Source organism: Hemiscyllium ocellatum, chromosome 42 (genome assembly GCF_020745735.1).
Source record: "Hemiscyllium ocellatum isolate sHemOce1 chromosome 42, sHemOce1.pat.X.cur, whole genome shotgun sequence".
Lineage (NCBI taxonomy): Eukaryota > Metazoa > Chordata > Chondrichthyes > Orectolobiformes > Hemiscylliidae > Hemiscyllium > Hemiscyllium ocellatum.
This window is the reverse complement of record NC_083442.1, coordinates 36,684,028-36,701,680: the sequence shown is the minus strand read 5'-3', so window position 1 is coordinate 36,701,680 and position 17,653 is coordinate 36,684,028. Positions and strand designations below refer to the sequence as shown.

The 17,653-nt window shown below is 40.3% G+C and overlaps 1 protein-coding gene across 5 annotated transcripts in view; it reads left to right on the top strand.

The window, feature by feature from the left end:
- The window catches only part of tjp1a (tight junction protein 1a), a 198,024-nt gene that overhangs the window by 129,012 nt on the left and 51,359 nt on the right, over positions 1-17,653 (top strand). For all 5 annotated transcript variants that reach the window (XM_060853901.1, XM_060853896.1, XM_060853902.1 and 2 more), the window contains exons 7-14: positions 254-422; positions 777-924; positions 8,392-8,552; positions 8,862-8,967; positions 9,317-9,467; positions 10,398-10,506; positions 12,917-13,136; positions 15,869-16,053. In XM_060853901.1, the coding sequence (XP_060709884.1) occupies positions 254-422; positions 777-924; positions 8,392-8,552; positions 8,862-8,967; positions 9,317-9,467; positions 10,398-10,506; positions 12,917-13,136; positions 15,869-16,053 (1,249 nt within the window). The remainder of the gene's footprint in view (positions 1-253; positions 423-776; positions 925-8,391; positions 8,553-8,861; positions 8,968-9,316; positions 9,468-10,397; positions 10,507-12,916; positions 13,137-15,868; positions 16,054-17,653) is intronic.

The following is a 17,653-nucleotide window of genomic DNA, read 5'->3' as shown; positions in this document are numbered from 1 at the left end:
TTCCTGTGGTATAGAGAGTTTTGCACTACTATAACTGAAGTTAATGTTGATACATTTGAGGGTAGGGACTGCTGACGGGGAAGAGAATGTTTGCTGTATGTGTCTGGGGGCTAAAGAAAATGTTATTACTGTTTTAATTTTTAGTACGTAGAACAAGCTATTGTATCACTCTGACTGCTGCCTTCAGATAAAGACATATTTATGGTCAGTCACCAGTTTCTTCCTTTATTGTGGTTCTTTTGTTCCGTCACAGATCAATGGTACTGTGACAGAAAACATGTCACTTGGAGATGCAAAGAAGCTAATTGAGAGGTCAAAAGGGAAGCTTAAAATGGTGGTGCAGAGAGATGAGAGAGCCACTCTCCTTAATGTGCCTGATTTAGATGACAGCATTCCCTCTGCAAATGCTTCTGAAAGAGATGGTAAGTTTTGAACTAAAAGTCTTTCAAGGACAGTGGTGTAGTTGCTTACCTTTTAGACCTTTTCAATGCAAGTGACATGCTGAGCCTAAACTTAATGCATTTAGTTGTTCACCAGAGGAATACTGAGTGTGTACTAGAAAATATCAGGCTTTCATTGTCAGCTTTGTTCCTAGTAGAGTTCAAATTGTTCTTTGTGACTTGAACAGTTGCTGTGTGCACGATGTGAAGATACTCAATATTTTCCCAAGTTAAATATTTTATTGTAGAAATACATTATTATGAAATCAGTGAATAGTTTTTTGTATTTTGAGTTTTTCCTGTAGTAACAAGATGATCTGTGAATTTTGTTGTTAGATATTTCAGAAATTCATTCATTGGTATCTGATCATTCCAACCGTTCAAATGAAAGACCACGACTACGCAATCGTTCACATTCGCCAGACAAACGGTCAGACTGGTCTGACCATTCACACCACTCTCCACAGCCCATCAGTAATGGGAGGTAGGCTTTTTGCCCTTTTTATGACGCCTTACCTTGTGTCAGGGTTTGCACTGCGCTTGGACATATTTTGTAGCTTTTGCTTCACATGATATTCTTGATGGTAAGACCATAGAACAAGTCAGTAACTCTTTAACCTACACCATAACAGCTCCAAAGTTACTAATCTGTTTGGATATTCAGTGGTCTGGGTAAAAATCGTGCTTTTGATCATTTTGGCCATTGGAAATTTCAACACTGATTATTTGTCTTACTGTGTCTGTGCTATCTCTGGTTTGATAATAACTAATTTAATTCTGTTGGGCAGCTAGATAGCCCTTCGAAATCTGTGTGAAGGTAGAGCATTTCTCTTAAAATAATTTAAAAGTTTAAAGGAAAGTGGAAAGGATTGTCATATTACCAAATGCTTAATGTGCATGTGTTTGCCTCTGTAAAAAGATTGGATTGAGCTAGATATGTGATCAAGTAGGTGGGTAAGAGACAGCAGTGAGAACAACTGCATGCAGTTGAAAGGCCTCCCTGTGTTTCAGGTTATCGGCACTCAAGTCAACAACAAGAGTCACTTTCAGGTTTTTCTTAAGCTGTCCAGTTTTTTTGGTTTGTTGTGTTCTCTGAGCTCCCCTGACAGCAAATTGCATTCTACAGGATTGACACAATACTTCTGTGTGGGTATAGATTTTCACTTTTGAGTCCTTTGGTTCTTGTCACCCTAGCATGTATATTAACTATTCTCAACCATGTAACAAAGGTTAAATTTAGAATGCTGCACAAAGCTAAATATTGATTGCTTTAGCTTCCTACCGTTTAGATTGTCAGTGAGAATTTTGACCACATACACAGTGCATTATTTTTGGCACTGTTTAGAGAATGACCTGAATGCACAAAGAATGAGTGAATGTTGAAGGTGTAATATTGAAATATTAAAGAATACACTCCAGTTATTTCAGGCCTTTGTGCAAGTCAGCAAATAGCATTTTATGTTGCATGTCTACCGCAGAATAAAATGGCTTGATACCAATGGTATTCTGAATTTAAGAGTGTATGCACATGCAGTGATATGTAGCAGCAGCCATGTTTGTTCAACATAATTTGATAAGATCCCCCAGATTCTGTCAAGGAGCCATGCTTGATAGCATCAGTGTAGCTGCTGCTTCACATCACACAAATAAACGTTTGTTCACTTTCTTCTTTCTTTCAGTATCATCAGAAAGACAACCTAATGCTAACATAGCTGAATTGCAGTTTAAGTTTGTAGTTTTGTCATTGTTGGTTTTATATCAATGTACAAACCATTTTCGGAAGCTATAATTGAACAGCACTATGTCTTTGAAAAATGTCCCCATGTGCTTTCTGGCTATATTTTGTGCTGGCAGAGCTAAATTGTTTGTCAAACAAATTAATGACTGTTTTTTCTTTGCAATGTTTCCTGTTCTGAAAGTTGGGATAATGTTGGCTATTTTGCTTGAAAGCTGAATGGAAACAAAACAAATCAATAATAATTCGGGCATTGGGTCAAATTTGCTGTCTAATGCAAAGATAAATTTATATACAGCAAACTTTATTTTAACTGGCACACTCAATAAATTAACAATACTCAAATATCCAAAGTTTAATGGATTAGCATGATGTCTGAGTAGTCAGTTGAGGATGCAAGTGAGATGGCTGTCTGCTGGTAAGTTTAATACAAAGTTGCATTATTATTTAAGTGATTAATGCAGTAAGAAAAGCATAACAGTGATGTTTATACCTCCTGCATCATGTTTCAACTCTCTTAGTGTATGATTTTATATTTATTATTTGTGGACCTCTTGAGTAACTGCAACATTTGATCAATTGGCGCAATCCTGGTTCCATATGGGTTGGTTATTAAAAGGTTTGCTGCACAACTGGAAGAGAGTAGGTAAGGTGAATGCTAATCACTTGGTTAGTAATTCTGGAGAGTTGATAATGAAGAATACACATTGCAAAGTTACTAACTCAATATTTTGCTTCAGTTTTCATTGTATAACCTGATATTGGGGTGGTGCATCCACAAAGATTGTAGAAAGGGAGGAAATTAAAATAATCATCATTGGGGAAAAAGTACTGAGCAAACCTTTTGGATTGAAGGTGAACAAGTTCTCAAGCGCAAATGGCCTACATCCTAGGGTCGTAAAGGAAATGGCAGCAGAGACCGTGGATCCATTGATTAGAATTTTCTAAACTCCCTGGATCTGGGAAAGGTTCTAGTGGGTTGTAAAAAAAAACGTACTCAAAAATATGGCTGGCAGATAGTCCAAATATGTGATATCTGAGCTCTGACTCACCAATGTTTCCTTAAAGTTTGTGAAAAGATTTGTAGCTCGGGTGCTCGTTGTTGTGGTTCTGTTTGCCGAGCTGGGAATTTGTGCAGACGTTTCGTCCCCTGTCTAGGTGACATCCTCAGTGCTTGGGAGCCTCCTGTGAAGCGCTTCTGTGATCTTTCCTCCGGCATTTGTAGTGGTTTGAATCTGCTACTTCCGGTTGTCAGTTCCTGCTGTCTGTTGCAGTGGCCGGTATATTGAGTCCAGGTCGATGTGTTCTCTGAATTCCTAGAGGCATGGCACTCATCCACAGATTCAATTAATAAGCACATCGACCCGGACCCTATATACCGGCCACTGCAACAGACAGCTGGAACTGACAACCGGAAGCGGCAAATTCAAACCACTATAAATGCCAGAGAAAAGATCACAGAAGCGCTTCACAGGAAGCTCCCAAGCACTGAGGGTGTCACCTAGACAGGGGATGAAAATTCTGCAACACACATTCCCAGCTCGGCGAACAGAACCACAACAATGTTTCCATAATTTCAGTAGTCCTCTCTCCTCATTGCCCAAAAACTAATCCAAATGGACTGAATTTGGTTGGTGTTTTTGGTGCATCCATAATTACAAAAATTACAAATGGAATTCCTTTATCCCAGTCCTCTGAATACTCTTGACTATAAGCCCTCAATGCAGTTTTTAAAGTTTGATGCCACCATTCTAATGCTGCTTGCGATTGCGAATGGTACACAATAGGTTTGAGATATTTTATTCCTAAGTTATCCTTCTTTGTAAAAGTTGACCCTTGATCCAGTTTTATCTCCGAGGGTACTCTATATCTAGTGGAAAAAAAAGAGTACCTCTGCTACAGTCCTTTTAGCCATGATGCTGCATAATATAAAGGCCTCTGGAAATCTAGATGTAACATTATGGTCGAAAAATTGTTTAAGGTAGGGCTCCTGCATAATCAATAAAGACCATTGTAAAAGTTTCCTCAAATGCAGGAATGGGTATTAAGGGTGTTGGTTTTATCACTGCCTGAGGTTTTCCAATTACTTGACACACATGACATCTCCAGCAAAATTCAACCACATTCCTATGTAGTCCAGGCCAGCAAAAATATTTCTGTATTTTGGTTTAAGGTTTCCTTCTTTTCAATTGACCACCATCTGGTAATTCATATGGCAAACTATCTTTACTATCTTCAGTGAGATCTCCTTTTCTCTCACCACCTGAAGATTTCTCTCTTCCCCTATTTCTATCCCTCACAGATCAAAATTGATGTCAGAAGCCAAATTTTTTTGATTTATGAATCAGCTCACAATCATCATCCATTTCTGCTGCTTATTTTGGAGTTTTAAGTCTCTGCTCTTCCACGTGAATTCTCACTGTTTCATAGAGATAGACAGCATGGAAACAAACCCTTCGGTTCAACTCGTCCATGCTGACCAGACATAGCAATCTAATTAAGTCCCATTTGCCAACACTTGGTCCATATCCCTCTAAACCCTTCCCAATCATATACTCCTCTAAATACCTTTTTAAATGTTGCATTGTACCAGCCTCCACCACTCCCTCTGGCAGCTCATTCCATACGTGCATCACCCTCTGCATGAAAAGTTGCTCCTTAGGTCCCTTTTATATATTTTCCCCCCTCACCCTAAACCTATACCCTCTAGTTCTGGATTGACCCAACGCAGGGAAAAGACTGCCTGTTTATGTTGTCCATGCCCCTCATGATTTTTATAAACCTTTATAAGGTCACCCTTCAGCCTCTGATGCTCTAGGGAAAACTGCTGCTGCCCCTCCCTAGAGCTCAAGTCCTCCAATCCTGGCAATAAGCGAGTTTTGAGAAGATTTGTAGTTCAGGTTGAGGTTCTGGATGTAGGTTTGCTCGCTGAGCTGGAAGGTTCACTTTCAGATGTTTCGTCACCATATGGTAACATCTTCAGTGAGCCTTCAAATGAAGCACTAGTGGTGTAACCTGCTTTCTGTTTCTACCTTTGGGTTTCCTTGGGGAACCTTCAGTTCAGCGAGTAAACCTTTTCTGAACCCTTTCAAGTTTCACAGCATCCTTCCAATAGGAAGGAGACTAGAATCGCATGCAATATTCCAAAAGTGACTTAACCCATGTCCTGTACATCTGCAACATGCCCTCCCAACTCTTATAGTCAGTGCTCTGACCAATAAAGGAATGCATGCCAAATTTCTCCTTCATTAACCTATTTACCTGCGACTCTACTTTCAAGGGGCTATGAACCTGCACTCCAAGGTCTCTTTGTTCAGCAACATTCGCTAGGATCTAACCATTAAGTGTATAAGTTCTGTCCTGATTTGCTTTCCCAAAATGTAGCACCTCACATTTATCTAAATTAAACTCCAACTGCCAGTCCTCAGCCCATTGGCCCATTTGACCAAGATCCCGTTGTAATCGGAGATAAGCTTCTTCGTTGTCCATTACACCTCCAGTTTTGGTGTCATCTGCAAACTTACTAACTGTACCTCCTATATTCACATCCAAATCCTTTATAAAAGTGGCGAAAAGCTGTGGACCCAGCACTGATCCTTGTGGCACACCACTGGTCACAGGCCTCCTGTTTGAAAAGCAACCCTCCACCACCGCCCTCTGTCTTGTACGAACTGAATTTTTTTAACTCTTCCTTAATAATTGTCTAAGAGTGTTATATGTTTGATCGATTTTATCCTCTTTCTTTGATTCTTTCACACTCCATATATATTTGACCAGGTTCTCTCCTTAAGTTCCTGAAATGTTATCTGTAGGCTTCTGGTACATGTTCATATAACACTTACGATGGCATTTTTTCACCTCATTGTACTCCCCATCTGTTTGATGGTGATGCAATTACTTCACTAGCTCTGCTACCAACTTTCGTTTGGATCAAAAATACCCACATGGCCACCGTCCACTTAATTTGTTTTACCACTTTCTCAATTGAAATGAAAAAGGTTTCGACATTCTTCTCATTGAACTTAGGCAACGCTTGAATAGATTGAAACAGATCCCCACTGGGCTGTTGACTATGATGGAATTGCTCTCCATCATTGTCCTCATTACTACACTTTCATTTGATATCTATAACCCTTAGTTTAAGTCGACTGTGAGTTCTCAGTTCCAATCTCTGAAGTTCAACAACTGTTTCTCCTTTTCATCTGTCTTTCTCTGGTTTTCCCTCTTGCTCCTTTTTCGTCTGGGACTCTTGCTGTTGCTCCCTTTCGTCTCAGGCTCTGGTCTCTCCTTCTTCTTTGGCTTTAAATTGTAATCCAGTCTATTTAATTTCCCTTTCACACTCAAGCTCCTGCAATTGCAATTTAATTTTAACAATTGAATTGAATTTTCCAAAGAGTCTAATGGCATTTCTGGCAATTTTATATGCTGCATTATTGCCTCAACTATCTCCCCTTTCCTCGTAGACCTAGGAAATCCCAATTCCAGCTTGTTTGATACATCCATAAGTTTTGCTTTGCTCCTTTTCTGTAAAAGTCATGAAGTACGACTTCCACCCCCCACCCCGAGACCTCTTAGTACCTGAAAGAGCCATTACCACACCAATATACCCTGTGTAATCCAACTGAATCCACGTCCTGAAATTAAGGCCAGTAACACTTGCCACTCTCTGCCTGAGAGTTCAATAATCCAAAGCCTAACGTGGACTTAGATATTTTGATTCTGACAAGCCCCCCCTGTTTGTCATGGACCAGACCCTGCCTTTTTCTTTATTAGAAAGATAATTTTAAGATGTTGTGTTCCAGATCCAATTCGATTGCTCAAACTGTTCAATGTTATGTAAAACACAATTTATTCATAACTATGGTTAAAATTCATCAAAACAAAGAAATAAAAGAATTGGCTGAGCTGTAACTCTGTTGGCAAACTTAACAGAATAATAGATACAGTAACTGTTACTAATTAACTGTTCCAATATAGTATTATGGACCAGGCTAGAACCCTCCAAAACTTTTCAAGAAGGTGGCCCAGACCCTAACCTTGCCAGTTGTTTTAGAGTCCTAGAGATGTACAGCACGGAAACAGACTCTGGTCTGCTCATCCATGCTGACCAAATATCCCAACCCAATCTAGTACACCTGCCAGCTCCCGGCCCATACCTCTCTAAACTCTGTCTATTCAGATACCCATCCAGATGCCTTTTAAATGTTGCAATTGTACTAGCCTCCACCACTTGTTCTGGTGTAAAGTGGGTATTCCAGGAGAGAATCAGCTTGTCAAACCACTTAGTTTTAAACAAAACAGAATTTATTTACAGGATTACTGAACGAAACACTAGGAACAGGAAGCAGACTGCCAAATAACTGATCAGAAAACCAAACCAATCATCCCATTTAATGATGCTGTTCGCAACAATCCTCATACACACCCCTTGGTACAAAAGGTTAAGTCAAATACAAGTCCTTACAGGGTAGGAATTGGAGAGAGGGAACCAGCCTGAACTTGCTTCTGAATTCCAGCAGCATTTCCATACCAAAAAAACCAAGCCAGAGAAAAGCTGAGCTGGGAGAACTGGCCACTCCCCTTTCATTATACAACTTTTTTTAATAACTTGAAAGCAGTGTGCCTGAGGCAGTATCTGTTAGCTGTAAACAAATTAGCCCTAAAACTCATCCAAACTCGGACTTTATGGAACCTGTGTTTTTATGACCTCCTGAAGGGGAAGAAAAACCAAGGACAGCCTAACTTTGTTAAAGGAGCAGCTTCATCACAATAGTCACATCCCATAAATGCACACTTGGCAAAATGCAAATTAAAAACAGATTGTCTCACATGCAACTCCGGCCCAAGAGGAAATGCTTCAAGAGAACTCTGAGACTGTAGCAGGAAGAGATTTCCAGCAAAACTAACAAACTAAAAATCTGGGTTCTGTGAGAGTTTGACCAGACCCATTCAGGCTGGTTCTATTGTTCTAACTTTAAAAAGAAACCCAAAGCCCCTCAAGCTGTTTACTTGTCAATTTTTTAATGGACATCTTGACATTTCTGTCTTAAAAACCTTTCTTCGAAAAAAGACTAGGACATAACCCCTTTAAGCCATAGTATTATGACACTATAATAATTTATTCAAAGCTTCAATGTCACTGAGTACTCACGAGATGCTTCAAGTTTCTTTGTTTGACAAGTGAACTAGTGATAAGTTTTCAAATTTTATTTTTAGTCAAAGATCTCGGGAAGATGATGTGATTAGAGGACCCAAGGCTGGAGCTGTGTCCACACCAGTGAAAAATACCGAAGAGTTGTTTGTAGCTAAAGCTGTCGAAGAGCCTATGACTGCAGTTGTTGATGAGAGAACAGAGAAACAGGTTCCTCCATTACCAGGTCTGTTGTTAAAAAAAAATCATTATTGTTCAGAAGGAAATTATGCTATTTTCAGAAGCATTGTTGGGAGAATGGACAGCTGGAGAGTTTAGCAGGTGTAATTGATCGATTCTGCACATTGCTACATGACCAGATTACTGTTAAGAAGGCATATATCACTAGAGTCTCATTAGTTCAGACTTTTACATCTTTTGAAATCCTTCTCTAAATATAACTAGTTAGGACACAATTAAGGTTTAAGAATGCCCTTACTTTTAAATTTGAGAAGTTGTATTACCAAACAATACCTAACATGAACTATTTCTGCAGAACCGAAGCCTGTGTATGCTCAACCTGGTCAGCCTGATGTGGATTTGCCTGTTAGCCCATCTGATGCACCTGTTCCAAACTCGTCGCATGATGATGGAATGTTGAGGTAATTCTGCAATTCTGCCCTCCCCATGTAGTGCTGCTAAGAAATGATGTGATTGTTCCACAGAACTATAACACAGAACTTGATGTGTTTGGATAATTTAGCTGAAGTTTTCTTCTCTTCACTATTTACATAAGATCTAAATCTTAATCCACAGAGCTTCAGATAATTATTCATTTGTTTATTTTGGAAACTGCTCAATGGTCTCATGCTAGAGACACCAGGAAGCAATGTATATTCATACATTATATGTACGTTCTGTTTATGCCAAAAAACTTCATGTTTTGCCAGTGGAGTTAACAGTTTAACTGTTCTTTACTGTGGTCTCACACCACACAATGTTCTTTTTCAGACCAAGTATGAAGCTTGTGAAGTTTAAGAAGGGCGAAAGTGTTGGGCTGCGCCTGGCTGGTGGAAATGATGTGGGAATATTTGTTGCTGGAGTATTGGAAGATAGTCCTGCAGCTAAAGAAGGTTTAGAGGAAGGAGATCAGATACTCAGAGTAAGGCAACATATTTGCAGTGAATTCTGTTGGTTGACTGTTGAGTGCAGTCCTAACGAAATTTGATTCTTTCCGTGAATGAAGTAAAATTGTCATCAAATGACTTTTGGAAAGTTGTATTTTGTATCTAACCACTTAACTACAGTGCTGTTTGACAATGTTATCGGAGAGATGCAATAAAATCCTAAGTCCAATAATCCTTAGGAAAGGAAATCCTCCACCTTTTAATAGAATACAATCCCTGCAGTGTGGAAACAGGCCCATTTGGCCTCATGAGTCTACACCAACCCTCCGAAAAGCATTTCACCCAGATCCATTCTCATACATTATCTCTGTAACACTGTATTTCCCATAGCTAACACACCTAACCTACACCTCCCTGGACACGACAGGGTAATTTAGCATGGCCAATTCTCCTAAATTGCGCATTTGTACACTGTGTGGGCAGAAGCCAGAGCACCTGGAGGAAACTCATGCAGACATGGGGAGAGATGCAAACTCCACACAGGCAGTTGCCTGAGGGCAGAATCAAGTCTTAGGTCCCTGGTGCTCTGAGCAGCATTGCTAACCACTGAACCACAGTGCCTTTCTTTAGTTTACGCTACATGTGTCCTTAGACCTAACTACTCTCTGAAATGTCTTAATAAAAATAAAATCATTTAAAATAACTAATCCAAATATTTAATTTTTCTTCAAAACTGCAATGCAGAAAAGGAACTGAAATTTAAATTGATTTTTATTAAGGTTCATGAAAATATAATGTTATTGGTGAGACTTTCAAAACCCATTTAAAGATAGTAAGTAATTCAACTTAGCTGGGCGTGGACAATATTTTATGGAATGTCTTAAAAATAAATATTTAAAATGGGCATCTAATATTTTTAATGCACTGGGAAGTATGACATTATCATTCAGATGTCGTCTTCACAGGTAAATAATGTGGACTTTGCAAATATCATCCGTGAGGAAGCAGTCCTGTTCTTGCTTGACCTTCCAAAAGGAGATGAGGTCACTATTCTTGCACAGCAGAAGAAAGATGGTGAGCTGTTCTGCTGTAATTTCTCATTCACTCCAGGCTTGATGTGGAAGCTTCAAAGTGGAAGTTTTAGAATTGTTCCAAAGCAAGTGTAACCAGTTGTGGAAATTATTCTACAGATCCTTAATGCAAGAAAATTAAGTTTGGAAAAAGAAATGTTACTTAAGGAATTAATTGACCTACTCCTGTTCCTATTATTAAATGTCAAAATTTGGCCCATCTTAGACCATGAGACATAGCAGCAGAAATTAGGCCGTTCAGGCCATCAAGCCTACTCCGTCATTCAATCGTGACTGATAAGTTTCTCAACCCATTCTCCCGCGTTCTCCCCATAACCCTTCGCAATCGAGAAGCTATCTATCTTTGTCTCAAATACACTCCAGAACCTGGCATCCACAGCTTTCTGTGGCAGTGAATCCCATAGATTTGCCACTCTGACTGAAGAAGTTTCATATGTGTTCTAAAAGGTCTCCCCTAAGGCTGTGCCCTTGGGCCCTAGTCTCTCCTACTAATGGAAACATCTTCCCAACATCCGCTCTGTCCTGGCCATTCCGTGTTGTAACCTTCAATTACATCCCCCAACATCCTTTCAAACTCCATCGAGAATAGACCCAGCGTCCTCAAATGTTCCTCTTATGTTATGCTTTTCATTCCAGGGACCATTCTCGTGAAACTCCTCTGAACACTGTCCATGGCTAATACATCATTCTTGAGATATGGGACCCAAATCTATGAAATGCTCCAAATGTGGCCTGACTAGACCATCAGAAGTACATCCCTGCTTTTATATCTCAGAATAAATGCCATCGTTACATTTGTCTTCCTAACTACTGATTCAACCTGCAAGTTTAATTTGAGGGAATCTTGGACAAGAACTCAAGTCTTTTTGCACTTCAGACTTTGGAATGTTCCCCCCATTTAGAAAATAGTCCATGCCTTTGTTCTTTCTACCAAGGTGCATGACCACACCTTTTCCCACATTGTACTCCATCTGTCACTTCTGTGCCAACTCTCCCAACCTATCCAAATCTTTCTGCAGCGTTTCCCCCCCACCTCAGTGCTACCCATCTTTGTATCGTCTGCAAACTTAGCCTGAATGCCCTCGGTTCCTTCATCTAGATCTTTAATGTATAAAGTGAAAAGTTGAGATCCCAACACTCGCGGAACACCACTTGTCACTGGCTGGCACCCTGAAAAGGGCCTTTTTATCCCCACTCTTCGGCTTTCTGCCAGATAGCCAGGTTTCTATCCATGCTAGCACCATACCTGTAGACCATGGAGCCCTTGCCTTACTCATTAGCCACCTGGTCAAAGGTCACCTAGAGTCTAAGTAGATCAGATCCATTGGTTCTCCTTGGTCTAATCTGCTTGTTACTCCCTCAAAGAATTCTGGAAGACTTATCAGGCATGTTCTACCTTTGAAACCATGCTCACTCTGCCCTATTTTACCATATGCTTCAAAGTATTCAGAAATCTCATCCTTTGCAATGGGTTCCAGGATCCTACCCACGTCCAAGGTTAGGTTAATTGCTCTGTAATTTTCTGTTTTCTGCCTTATTCCCTTTTTAAACAAGGACGTTACATTAACAATTTTCTAGTCTCAGGGACCTTTCTGATTCTAGTGATTCCTGAAAGATTGCCACTGACCCCTCCACACTCTCTCCAGTTTTGTCTCTTAGAACTCTGGGGTGCAGTCCATCTGGTCCAAGTCATTTATCTACCTTCAGGCCATTCAGTTTTCTAGCACCTTCTCCTTGGTGATGGCCGCCATACTCAGCCCTGCTCCCTCACTCTCTGACTTCTGGGAAATTACTCTTGACTTCCACTGTGAAGACTGATGCGAAGTAATTATTCAGTTCCTTAGCCACTTCCTTGTTCCCCATTACTATCTCATTTATATTATTTTCCAGCAGACCAATGTCCACTTTTCCCTTTCTTTTGTTCTTTATATATCTAAAGAAATTCTTACAGTCTACCTTTACATTACTGGCTTGCTTACTCTCATTTTTAATCTTCTCCCTCTTTTTTTGTTTGTACCCTCTTGGTCTTTGTAAGCTTCCCAATCCTCTGGTTTCTCACTGCCCTTTGCCACATTATATGCTTTCTCTTTGATGTTATCCCTGACTTCCCTAGTCACCCATGGGTTGCCTCATCCTCCCTGTACCATTCTTCTTTTTCCATAGGATAAATCGCTATGTCTCCTAAATTACTTCCAGAAACTCTTGTCGTTGCTGTTCCACTGTCTTTCATGCTAGGCTCCTTTCCCAGTCGATTCTGCCCAGCTGCTCCCTCATGCCTCTGTAGTTTCCTTTTATTCAGCTGAAATATTGTTACCTGTGATTGTATTTTCTCTCTCACAAATTGTCCTTATCTTAAATGCTGCTTTCATAGCACATTATTTATTTTGTTCTAGTTTATCGGCGTATTGTGGAATCTGATGTGGGCGATTCTTTCTACATACGGACTCACTTTGACTATGAAAAGGAATCGCCGTATGGTTTAAGTTTTAACAGAGGCGAGGTATTCCGAGTGGTGGATACACTGTATAATGGGAAGCTGGGTTCCTGGCTTGCAATTCGAATTGGCAAAAACCATAAGGAGGTGGAAAGGGGCATCATTCCAAACAGAAACAGGTGTGTGATCAGAACTTACACCCAGTGAACATTTTTGTTTTTGTTAATATGATTTTATATCTGTGGTAAAATGTGAGGAATTCCCACCTAAAATTACAGGATTGTACTATTGTCAATGAAATGTTCCAGTAGCAGCCTGGAGAAAAGGTGGACTGGAATGAAACCAAAGGAGTCAGGGTTAGGGCTTTGTTTGTTTGTCAAACCAATGTATTTGTAAGGAATGTTTTAAAATAGAATTTACATAGTCATATAGATGTGTAGCACGGAAACTGATCCTTTGGTTTAGCTCATCCATGCTGACCAGATATCCTAAATAAATCTAGTCCCATTTGTCAGCATTTGGCCCATATCCCTCTGAACCCTTCCAATGACATGCCCATCTAGATGCCTTTTAAATATTGGAATCGTACCAGCCTCCATCACTTTATCTGGCAACTCATTCCATACACTCAGCATTCCCTGCATGGAAAATTGCCTATTGGGTCTCTTAAATCTTTCCCCTCTCGCCATAAACCTACGCCCTCTAGTTTAGGATTCCTCCTACAGGGTAAAACATCTTCTCTATTTACTCTATCTGTGCCCCTCATGATTTTATAAATCTCTAGAAGGTTATGTCTCAACTTTCAGCGCTGAATGGAGAATAACCCCAGTCTGTTCAGCCTCTTCCTATAGCTCAAACCCTCGAACCTTGGCAACATATTTGTAAATCTTTGTGAAACCTGAAAGGATTCAGAAATGTGCTTCCTTTAGCAGGGAGACCAGAACTGCATGCAGTATTCCAATAATAGCCTAATCAATATCCTATACAGCTGCAACATGACCTCCCAACTCCTATACTCAATGCTCTGACCAGTAAAGGAAAACAAACCAAATGTTGTCTTCACTATCCTAACCTGCGACTCCACTTTCAAGGTGCTATGTATCTGCGCTCCAAGGTCTCTTTGTTCAGCAACACTCCGTAGGACCTTAGCATTAAGTGTATACGTCCTGCTAAGATTTGCTTTCCCAAAATGCAGCACCTCACATTTATCTAAATTAAACACCATCTGATCAAGATCCCATTGCAGTCTGAGGTAACCTTTGCTATTCACTGCACCTCCAATTTTGGTGTCTTCTGGAAACTTACTACGTTTCCTATTCCACGTACAGATCATTTATTTAAATGATGAAAAGCAGTGGACCCAGCACCAATCCTTGTGGCACTCTGCTAGTCATGGGCCTCCAGTCTGAAAAGCAACCCTCCACAGCCCTCTGTCTTCTACCTTTGAACCAGTTCCATATTCAAATAGATAGTTCTCCCTTTCTGGTGTTACCTAACCTTGCTAACCAGCCTATCATGAGGAAATTTATGGACTGCAGTAGGCGTTTGACATAGATCATGTCCACTATTCTGCCTCATCAATCCTCTGTTACTTTGTCAAAGTTTGTGCATGGGAAATCATGTCTCATAATGTTAACTATCCCTAACAGTCCTTGCTTTTCCAAATACATATAAATCCTGTCCCTCAGGATTCCCTCCAACAACTTGCCCATCACCAATGTCAGGCTAACCAGTGTATAGTTCCTTGGCTTTTCCTTGCCACCTTTCTTCAATAGTGGCACCACGTTAGCCAACCTCCCCTCTTCTGTCACCTTGCCTATGGCTATTGATGATACAAATATTGCAGCAAGAGATCCAGCAATCTCTTCCCTGAGCTTCCCATACAGCTCTAGGTCCTGGGGATTTATGTGCCTTTATGCATTTTGGACATTTTTCAAGGTATCTCTATTTATTTCTCCACGTTCGCTATCTTTCATATCCATCTCCACAGTAAACACTGGAAAATACTCATCTAGTATCTCCCCCATCTGTTGTAGTTCCGCACATCATTGACTGTGCTGATCTTTAAGGGGCCCTAATCTCTCCCGAGTTATCCTTTTGTCCTTAATGTATTTGTAGAATCCTTTTGGATTCTCCTTAACCCTATTTGCTAAAGCTATCTCATGTCCTCATTTACCGTCCTGATTTCCTCCTACTTGTCTTTATACTTTTCTAGTGAATTACTAGATTTCTGCTGTATATACCTAACATATGCTTCCTCCTTATTCTTGTCTAAAACCTCAATTTCTCTAGTGATCCAGCATTCCCTCCACCTCCTAGCCTTGCCGTTCATACGAACAAGAACATACTGACTCTGGACTTATACTGCATCATTTTTGAAGGCTTCCGATTTTCTAGCCCCCTGTCTTTACCTGTGAATATCCGCCCCAATCAAGGTTTGAAAGTTCTTGCTTAATACTGTCAAAATTGGTCTTCCTCCAGTTTAAAACCTCAACTTTTAGATCTAATCTATTCTTTTCCATCACTACTTTAAAACTAGCACAATTATGGTCACTGGCTGCAAAATACTCCCCCACTGACACCTCAGTAACTTTTTAATTCCCCAGAGTAGATGCAACTTCATTCATAAATATATCTACATCAGATACTTTTAGACAATATTTGTGTATGCACTTAACAAATTTCTCTTCATCCAAGCCCTTCACACTATGGCAGTGTCAGTCTATGTTTTGAAAGTTAAGATCCACTACCATAACTGCCCTTTTACTCTTACAGATAACTGAGGTCTCCTTACAAATCAAGTGCTCAAGAAAAAGATTAACTCCAGCATCAAATCATTGTTTAGATCTATGGTTTAACTACTGAGTAACTTGATTAATATTATGTACTTTTCATACATTGTGCTAACCAGAGCTGAACAGATGTCTAGTGTGCAGTACACACTACCCAAGACTGCTGGTGGGGATCGGGCGGACTTTTGGCGGTTTCGTGGACTTCGTAGTTCAAAGAGAAATTTGAGAAAAAGCAGAGAAGATCTTGCAGCTCAACCAGTTCATACCAAGTTTCCAGCTTATGAGAGAGTAGTCCTTCGAGAAGGTAAAGGGAAAGGAACTGAGTGTTTACTGGGGTGAACAAATCACTCTCTGCTCACAACTGGGGAGAGACTCTGTCAACCTCATTTTCTTTATTATTTGTTCTCGGTGGGAGTACATGAAATCAATTCCATTTCATCAGGATTTCCTTTAGAAAGGACAGTTAAACTTAATTCACATGTAATCGAACCAATCAGCATTGACTCTCTTAAGTATTAGGTCAAGTGATTAATTTAAATAAATGAATACCTCATCCTTTTGGGAAACACTGAGGATTGTTGAAGCTGGTGTAATCTCAAAGGTTTTGCCTTTACCTGGTCCCTGACCAGGGCAGGAGTACGCTATACCTCACTCAGACAGTTGATAGGAAGCAGAGAGCTGGCAGAGGAGTACATCAAAATACTTGTTCCTATTGCAGCAGTGGTCACTGTTCCCAACAGACTAGAGAAATGATTACCAACAGACTGGGGATATGATTACCACTTTATGCAGTTTTGTGTGTTGCTGAGAAAGACACTTTTAAATGAAGACATGTAAATGATTGTTATTGTAGTGCCCGATTTGCTTGTTCAATCCTGGAATGATTAAATCCACTGATGTGCAGATGTCTTTGAGATAATTTTTAATCTTTGTCAGTTATACATGTATCAGTCCTATACATTGTAAATGCATTTGATCCCATATTTCCTCCTGTCCTCCTCCCTCCCCCGAATTAATGATAGCTCTTTTCATCTTTTCTAGGCCGGACGTAGTGCAAACTCAATGTCTAAACAAGTCAAATTGTGTTTAAATAATGGGCAATAGTTTATAATATACAATGCACAATATAGCTTATGATAATTTTGCGTTATCTTTTTTAAAGTTCTGTTCGTCGAGCTGGGAATTTGTGTTGCAGATGTTTCGTCCCCTGTCTAGGTGACATCCTCAGTGCTTGGGAGCCTCCTGTGAAGCACTTCTGTGATGTTTCCTCCAGCATTTATAGTGGTTTGTCTCTGCTGATTCCGGTTGTCAGTTCCAGCTGTCTGTTGCAGTGTTTGATATAATGGGTCCAGGTCGATGTGCTAATTGATTGAATCTATGGATGAGTGCCATGCCTCTAGGAATTCCCTGGCTGTTCTCTGTTTGACTTGTCCTATAATAGTAGTGTTGTCCCAGTCGAACTCATGTTGCTTGTCATCTGCGTGTGTGGCTGCTAAGGATAGCTGGTCATGTCATTTCTTGGATAGCCACACACGCAGATAACAAGCAACATGAGTTCGACTGGGACAACACTACTATTATAGGACAAGCCAAACAGAGAACAGCCAGGGAATTCCTAGAGGCATGGCACTCATCCACAGATTCAATCAATAAGTACATCGACCTGGACCCATTATATCAACCACTGCAACGGACAGCTGGAACTGACAACTGGAAGCAGCAGAGACAAATCACTATAAATACTGGAGGAAAGATCACAGAAGCGCTTCACAGGAGGCTCCCAAGCACTGAGGATGTCACCTAGAAGGGGACGAAATGTCTGCAACACAAATTCCCAGCTCGGCAAACCGAACCACAACAACGAGCACCCGAGCTACAAATCTTCTCACAAACTTTATCTTTTT